This window comes from Perissodus microlepis, chromosome 20 (assembly GCF_051167445.1).
Source record: "Perissodus microlepis isolate ML-2025 ecotype Zambia chromosome 20, ASM5116744v1, whole genome shotgun sequence".
NCBI lineage: Eukaryota > Metazoa > Chordata > Actinopteri > Cichliformes > Cichlidae > Perissodus > Perissodus microlepis.
The window spans coordinates 14239845-14248468 of NC_140480.1; the positions used below are offsets into that span (position 1 = coordinate 14239845).

General features: G+C 47.6%; 1 protein-coding gene across 1 annotated transcript; it reads right to left on the reverse strand.

Annotated features, from left to right (window-relative positions):
* Window positions 1–426: 426 nt before the first annotated feature.
* Window positions 427–6113, reverse strand: LOC146364266 (uncharacterized). The gene is made up of 5 exons (XM_084916771.1): window positions 5596–6113; window positions 4804–5250; window positions 3872–4689; window positions 3325–3613; window positions 427–441 (listed from the first exon to the last, which is right to left on the reverse strand). Exons 1-5 carry the CDS (start codon window positions 5980–5982, stop codon window positions 427–429), a joined length of 1956 nt encoding a protein of 651 aa, XP_084772897.1. The 5' UTR covers window positions 5983–6113.
* Window positions 6114–8624: the final 2511 nt, after the last annotated feature.

The window sequence follows — 8624 nt, forward strand, 5'->3', positions numbered from 1 at the left end:
AACACAAACAGGAGTGGAAGTAGCTAATGTGTGCCCCTCAGCTAACTCAGAGACTACACATGTTGTGTATATGGTGCTAACTGTACACATGAATCACAAACGAAAGCACCATAATGGAAAATGCAGTGAGCCAATCTGAGAATAATTTATTTGTACGTTTGTTGACTTTACTCAGAGCATCTCATGCATATTGATAGCAGCTGGAAAACTAAAATATGAATTTCCAAGTAGTCCAGCTTGTGCGGATAATAACAATATATGACATGCATAAGCCTGTAATTGAAGGAAATGGAAACCTAAAGGCGGTCTGAGGTTCAAAGGGTTAATCTGGGCTATAAGGTTTTATGAAAGGGACTCAACCACAAGGCCGCATTCCTGTTGCTCTTTAGAAATTGTGCTTAAATTTGATTTTCAGCCCTGAAATTTTCATGTGGCTAAGTCCTGTGGGAAAAAAAGAATGACAAAGCACAAAATTTCAACTCACACATGTGGACTCATATAATTTAGAATATTTGAGGGTCTTTAACTAGGCAAATGTTCTTTTATTAATGGATTTTCATTAGTATTCTTTCATATTCGACATGGCTTAATTAGCTGTAGTAAATTTATTGCGCCTAAAAGTTTATGCTGAGAGGAATCATGTGGAAATATTTTTCAGATTTGATTGATTTCATATGGGATGAGCCTTGGTCATCTTCACTGACTGCCTGGTCTGCCTGGCTGTTTCTTTGTAAACTCACTCCTAGACAGTTTATGTTCCTTCCTTTGCTCATCTGAGCTCTGAAATGATTTGTGTCTAAAATGAGTTAATAATGGGGAACCCTTGAAGAAAGCTACATTCAGTAAATGTAAGAAATCCAAATTCACAGAGTCCACGATCGAGTGCAGCTGTGTGTTTTTATTCTGCTTGTATGTGCTGTTTTAATACCATACACTGTGTTCATCTTTTTCTTTAGTTACATGCTCAGAGTAACATTTTAAAGCAATCAGCCTTAGCTGTATATAGTTCAGTATACCTGACATGCAGTAACTTAACTAACCTTCAATTTTTTTCTCTTCAGAAAAATGTTGGAGCCATCAACAGAAAAAGGAGCCTCAGTGCTAAATCTCAGACGAGCAGCCAGGGTCTAGTTCAGCTCCAGATGTGTTGAATTAAATCCTCCTGCTGCATCCCAGAATGCCTCAGAGACTGTGCTAGCTCATAAATCAACACGATCTATATCTAGAACAGACACGACACAGACACAGCTTGTTTTGCTACCTTTTTTTTTAGCACCTATATCTCCGCTTTTACACAGTGACTCAGCAAACATGCCAGAAAACATCTATTCTATAAAGTGTTGTGAAAAACAGGGGGGGTTTTGTGGTAGGGAGAGAAGGAAAGGCTCTGGCTATAAGAGCAGTGGATGGGGGTATAATTTCCATGTAAATTTGCCATGTGGTACAAATCTTAAACTGACATACCTCACGTCTCCCAGCTTTAGGTTTTTTACGCAACTTTCCGGGAAGCTTCTTTTTTTTTTCTTTCTTGGATCTCTCTTTCTGAGCTACATGTGGTTAAAAAACATGTCTATAAACTATATATGTGAATAAGTTACCCTTATATAGCACTTGAAACGATGTTAAGGCATGTCATTAAGCGTTTGTGAATTTTATCCTGGCTATGTGGGATTCTATTTTGACTTTTGAAAACAAAAAAGACTTGTAGCAGTCTCGCACTTTCCAGACAGTAAGGGAGAGACGTGTACAGAGGTAAAAAAAAAAAGAAAATAGAGTATAATATTTGAGCTTCACAGCAGCTCAACAATGTTTCTGAGCAAAAAGGTGTAAACAGAACACATTTTATTATGACATTAGCCTGCTAATTTGATATAGATAACCATAACTGCTCTTGCTCTTGACGAAGGCGGTCGCACTTTTCTCCTCTCCTCCTCTCCCTTAGCTTCCCTGCTTAGCCTCTTATGTCCTTGTCTAGTCTCGTGTTTTTTGTATTACTTTTCCCTGGAACATTCTCTCACAGTCTGTTCTCTAAAACCTAAAAGAGGAATTATGGATTTGATCAACTGGTCCCTGAATGCAATTGACACCCCTTTCTCAACGAGAAGTTTGGGCTTGGGTGAGCCTGAGTGCTGAAGATATCTACCTATTCGGAACCATGGTAACAGGGTTCTTGCTGATTGGAGCTGGCTTGGCCCTGACTTATCGAAGAATTAAGAAAGCGGAACCGGCTGTTCAAACCCCCACAAGGCTGCCTGCTGGGATTGAAACGATGGGAAGAGGCGTGAGTTTCTCAAAATGGGCTCATTGAGTGCAGCACGGATAAGATCTTGGAGAGGCTTACGGCTGCCGTGAATACTCGAATAAGACCTCTGAGCGCAATGTGGATTACATCTCGGAAGGGCTCGCTCGGAATAACATCTCTGAGCGCAAATTGGATGACATCTTGGGGAGGCTCACTGTGGTTGTGAGTTCTCAGAATCGGCTCTTTGAGCACAAGAATGACAACATCACAGAGCGCAAGTTTGATAACATCATGGAGAAGCTCACGGCTCTCCAACCGGAGATTGAGAGACCAGTGTTGGACTGTTAGAACTGCTTTGAAATTCATATGAGCTGTTTGCACTAAAGTTGTCACGGCTGGCGGGGTGAGCCGTGTGGTGTTGGAGGAAAAGGAGGACCCAAAATGCAGGCAGCCGACTGATGATATGAGTGAGGGTTTATTTACAGGTGACAGTGGCAGAAACAGACAGCGAAGCATGAGAAAACAACTGAAGAAACCTAAACTGGAAGAACTAAATGACAAACCTGAGAGCATACAAAAGGGGTGCGGGGCAGAGAGACGCAGAGACAGGAACGAAACACCATAGAACGCAGACGAACCGACAACGAACACAGACCGACACCCACTATATATACACACACAAGGTAATCGGGTAATCGCACACAGGAGGGAAGAACAGCTGATCTGAATACACATGATGACTGGAGGGCACAAGCTGAACACAATGACAACAGACACAGACCTTCAGAATAGAACAGGAAATCCAGAACACGAGCCTTCAAAGTAAAGCAGGAACACACAGACTGATTTACAACACAACACGGGGACATGAACAGAGCACCGAGGACAGACACAGGTAGGGCTGAATATACACCAAACTTCAGGTTCAACCCTAAACTAATACAAAATCAGAATAAACACAAGGCACAAAAATGAACTTCAAGGAAACACAAAACGCTGGGTCAAAATGACCCAGGACCATGACAGTACCCCCCCTCCAAGGGCTGGCTCCAGACAGCCTAAAACAAAAACAGACGACCAACCCAGGGCGGGCGGCGGGGGGCCCAGGACGGAGGGACCAACACCGAACAAAAACAGGCTCCAGCGAACCAAGTGAATTGTCCAAAGCACAAACACACATGCTGGAGTTCAAGAACAAAACACAGTTCAGGAGGCCGGCCCGGAGGCTGACAACTCAGAAGTCCAGGACAATTTATCTTCTGAGGCCGGCCACGTTGGCGACACAGATCCAAAAGCCGACTGCGCGGAAGGCAGCGGTGGCGAAGAGGAAACAGTTCAGGGGGCCGACCGTGCACACGGCAGCGGTGGCGAAGAGGAAACAGTTCAGGGGGCCGACCGTGCACACGGCAGCGACGGGGAAAGAGTTCAGGCGGCCGACCGTGCGGACAGCAACGGCGGCGACGGGGAAAAAGTTCAGGCGGCCGACCGTGCGGACAGCAACGGCGGCGACGGGGAAAGAGTTCAGGCGGCCGACCGTGCGGACAGCAACGGCGGCGACGGGGAAAGAGTTCAGGCGGCCGACCGTGCGGACAGCAACGGCGGCGACGGGGAAAAAGGTCAGGCGGCCGACGGGGAAAAAGGTCAGGCGGCCGACCGTGCCGACAGCAACGGCGGCGGCAACACAAGTCCGGAGGCCGGCCGCGCGGAAGGTAGCGGCGGCGTTTGGGAGGTCGTCCATATCGACGATGACGCCCAACAAGCGGCCTGGCAGAGAACCGCTGATGTCGAGGCAGCAGTTTGGGACCTGAAGGTGGCGTGGCCCCCGCAGCACCAGGCGAGGAGGAGGCTGGACCAGGCGTGGATGAAGACGCTGGAGCTGGACCAGGCGTGGATGAAGACGCTGGAGCTGGACCAGGCGTGGATGAAGACGCTGGAGCTGGACCAGGCGTGGATGAAGACACGGAGGCTGGACCAGGCGTGGATGACGGCAGCGGGACGGCTGCGGAACCTGACGGCAGCGGGACGGCTGCGGAACCTGACGGCAGCGGGACGGCTGCGGAACCTGACGGCAGCGGGACGGTTGCGGAACCTGACGGCAGCGATGCTGCAGGCGGTGATGTAGAAGTCGTGGGGGATGATTCAGCAGGTGACGGCTGAACAGACTTCCCCGGACCGTCAGCAGATGTGAGGATGTGCTGGCTGGGTCCTCCAGGACCCTCAGCTAACGAGACGTGGTGCTGGGTGGGCTCCTCGGACCCTCCAGCAGACGTGGCATGAGGCTGGACGGGCTCCTCGGGCCCTCCAGCTGACAAAACCTGAGGCTGGCTGGGTTCTCCCGAACCCCCAGCTGACGAGTCTTGGGGTTGGACGGGCTCCTCGGGCCCTCCAGCTGACGAGGCAGGAAGCTGGACGGGCTCCTCGGGCCCTCCAGCTGACGAGGCAGGAAGCTGGACGCGCTCCTCGGGCCCTCCAGCTGACGAGGCAGGAAGCTGGACGGGCTCCTCGGACCCTCCAGCGGAGACAGGCGGCTGAACGGGCCCCTCGGACCCTCCAGCGGGAACAGTCTCAGGACCAGTGGGCACAGGGGCCCCTGGAACACACAGGACAAAACCAGCAGGCGCACGGGCCTCTGGCAGGAACAGGTCAGAACCAGCAGGCACACGGGCCTCTGGCAGGAACAGGTCAGAACCAGCAGGCGCACGGGCCTCTGGCAGGAACAAAGCAGACTGCAGCTGCACAGAGCATTGACTCAGCTCAGGCAGCGACAGCCGGGTGCGGTCCTCAGCTGGCTTCTTAACCTCCAGGGGTCCAGAGTCGGCTGGGGGCTGAAACCCAGCCTCTGGGGAGGCTCTGGAGTGCGTCACAGTCTCTGAACTGGCCAGCTTTTGAGGACTGATTACAATATTGTGTGGTTTGTCTCTCTGCTTGGAATGAACAGATGAAAAATAGTTCTTCTCGGGTTGGATTGACTTAACTTGTTGTACAGGAGGAGTTGGTGAAGATAATGGCTGAATAGGTGGCTGAGCTGATAATAAGGCTGATGAGTCTTCTACCAACTGAGCTATTGACTGGGCTATGGACCGTAACATAGTGTCTAATAAGTCTGGCTGTGACTGTAACTGGGCTATGGGTCGTGAGGCTGAATGTGGTGGAGGTGGCGACTGGGCTTCAGGCCGGGCGGCTAACTGGGCTTCAGGCCGGGCGGCTACGGTCTCAGGAAACACATTCTTGTAAATGACAGTTGCAGGCGAACCAGGGAAAACACCATTATCCCCACTGGCTGCACAGAAAACGGCCCCAGAATAAACAGTCCTTAAATTGGAAAGCTCGTGATTATTGTCTCTTTTACTCACCACAGCCGGCAACTCAGACGTCTCGGGGTCCGGCTGTGGCGATGGGCGTCGGCGGCGTGATCGCCGTTTCCCTTTAAATGACGGCTCAGATCGGCCGGGCAATTCCACATCCGGCGGGCCGTGCGAAACCTTCACCGCCGGGCTGGGTTGGGAAGCGGTAGCGGCTGGAGGGTGGAGGTGAAGTTCGTTAAGAATGAAGTCTTGTACGAGCGGGTGAAGAGAGTCCAGGAGCCAGGGGTGAGCAGAGATTAACTGCTGTAGCCTGGCTTCTACAGCGCGGTGTAATCCCTCTCCCTCACGTTCGAGCCACAGATTGACCAATCGTGAGACAGAGTCGACTAATTCCTCCTGAAACACCTGGGAGGGTGCGGATGCTGCTGGGTCCATGTTTGGTCGGTTCGTACTGTCACGGCTGGCGGGGTGAGCCGTGTGGTGTTGGAGGAAAAGGAGGATCCAAAATGCAGGCAGCCGACTGATGATATGAGTGAGGGTTTATTTACAGGTGACAGTGGCAGAAACAGACAGCGAAGCATGAGAAAACAACTGAAGAAACCTAAACTGGAAGAATTAAATGACAAACCTGAGAGCATACAAAAGGGGTGCGGGGCAGAGAGACGCAGAGACAGGAACGAAACACCATAGAACGCAGACGAACCGACAACGAACACAGACCGACACCCACTATATATACACACACAAGGTAATCGGGTAATCGCACACAGGAGGGAAGAACAGCTGATCTGAATACACATGATGACTGGAGGGCACAAGCTGAACACAATGACAACAGACACAGACCTTCAGAATAGAACAGGAAATCCAGAACACGAGCCTTCAAAGTAAAGCAGGAACACACAGACTGATTTACAACACAACACGGGGACATGAACAGAGCACCGAGGACAGACACAGGTAGGGCTGAATATACACCAAACTTCAGGTTCAACCCTAAACTAATACAAAATCAGAATAAACACAAGGCACAAAAATGAACTTCAAGGAAACACAAAACGCTGGGTCAAAATGACCCAGGACCATGACAAAAGTAAAAAGCACCATCACTTCATGCGGATACCCTTTCGGTGCCAGCTGCGGTCGCAAAGGCTGGAGCTGAACAAAAACACCCTGATAACGACTGTGTTTAGTCTGTTCCTCCCCATTCCATGCAAGGCCACCTGGGTTGGCTGGAAGACTGTTTACTTAGCCTAGCAGGGTGAAGGACACTGCCTCAGCTGAACTCTGGACACGCACACACATACATATACACTAATGCACACACTCATCCCCCTTCCCTTTCCAAACGCATTTGATGCTTGTTCCCTCCTGGGAACACGGCGGGTCTGAGCCCGCGCTGGAATGGTAGCGCTGGGCAGGATGGCTGCTGTGTTTGCTTCGGATTACTCCTCACCCCTCACCCCACCCTGTGGCTTGTCACGTGTTCCATAATGTTGTGCTGTGGACATTTATGTGCTTTTTTGTGCAGAGGAGTTTTTTTGTTTCCTGTTCTCATGCTGTCCTCCCAGGAGCCCAGCATGAGTAGAGGTCTCTTTTTTTTCCTCTTGTATTTTCCCATTGTAGTGTATATTTCAGTGTTTGTTTTCTCTAACGCTACCGATCTCCGACCTGTATCCCCATGTGATGTCTGTGTTGTGTGTGTAAGGTCGGGGGGGGGTCCTATTTCACTGCAGGGCAACCTGCACTTGGCGAATAAAGCCTTGATTGATTGATTGATTGATTGATTGATTGATTGATTGATTGATTGATTGATTGATTGATTAACCAGTGAGGCCGGCGGGACAAAATCTCATTTCACACACATAATAACTCCAGTCAAAAGCAGTCAAATTTTACATTGCTGAAATGGTGATTAACGGCCAGAAACTGTCAGTCAAATGTATTTGTGTCAAAACATTAGTGATGCAAAAATGTATCTTAAGCACCTTAATCAATTAAAGAATGTAAAGATCACATCTGCATAAAAAATAAAATGCATACATCTGTTACATACGATCTGTTGCTTATTTATATGGACTTTGGCAAACATAACGCTGTAAATTATTAGCTTTGTAGTTGCTAGATACTTCACACTTATTTACCACTTAGCTCACTGTCTGTACCTATCATTTGGTTTTGGGCACATTAGCACAGGTTTTTATATGTGAATCACCTGTTGTCAGTAAAACCAAAAATTGAAGAGAGCAATGATTCGGAACCAAAACAGTTGATCTAAGTTCTATAAATCAGTACTGTAGTGTAACCATTGTACAGAAATGTGCACAAGAAAGTATGAGACAAATATAGGGCACTGGCTATTTTTGGATGTATGTGGTTTTGTGCGTTTGTTCAGAGCCAGACATGTTTGACTGAGTTTTCAAGCTCTGTCCAATATATACAGAATATTTCTGTTAATATGCAACACTTTGTCCTTTTTAAGTATGAGATATATTTGACAGGGTTAACTGTAGCTTAGGAGGAAGACCAGATTATATATTAATTGGTAGTTTGATTCCTGGGGCGCTTCAGTATTCTTGGGCACATTGTCCATTTAAAGACGATTACTTATACACTCTTGTAAATCTAACTCATGCTTAATTGCTCTATTATGCTCTATCTATTAGAAGTAGTTATCTTGCTGTATTCTGACATTGTAGTAGTAATTTACTACAGTAACATTTAATTAATTAATTAATTTACTCAAGTCAGCAAGCCTAGGTTTGGTAAAGCCAATCACTTACAGCTAATATTAGATGGCATAAGCAAACCTTAGCTAGAGACTATATCAATCTTATAACTAAACAACAACTATAGATATTGATAGCGTCAACACTTTTTACTCTTTACTCTTAAAAGCACTTAAAAATAAATGCACACATGCAGTCAGAAATAAATTCATTTTGTCATTCCCAAATAATGTGGCCCAAATCTGACATTTTTACTGTATCATGTGACTGAAAGTCTCTCAGCGAAAACATCAAGAAAGCAATATAAAAAAAAAAATCTAATGAAACACTTATTGGCTGTTTAAACAG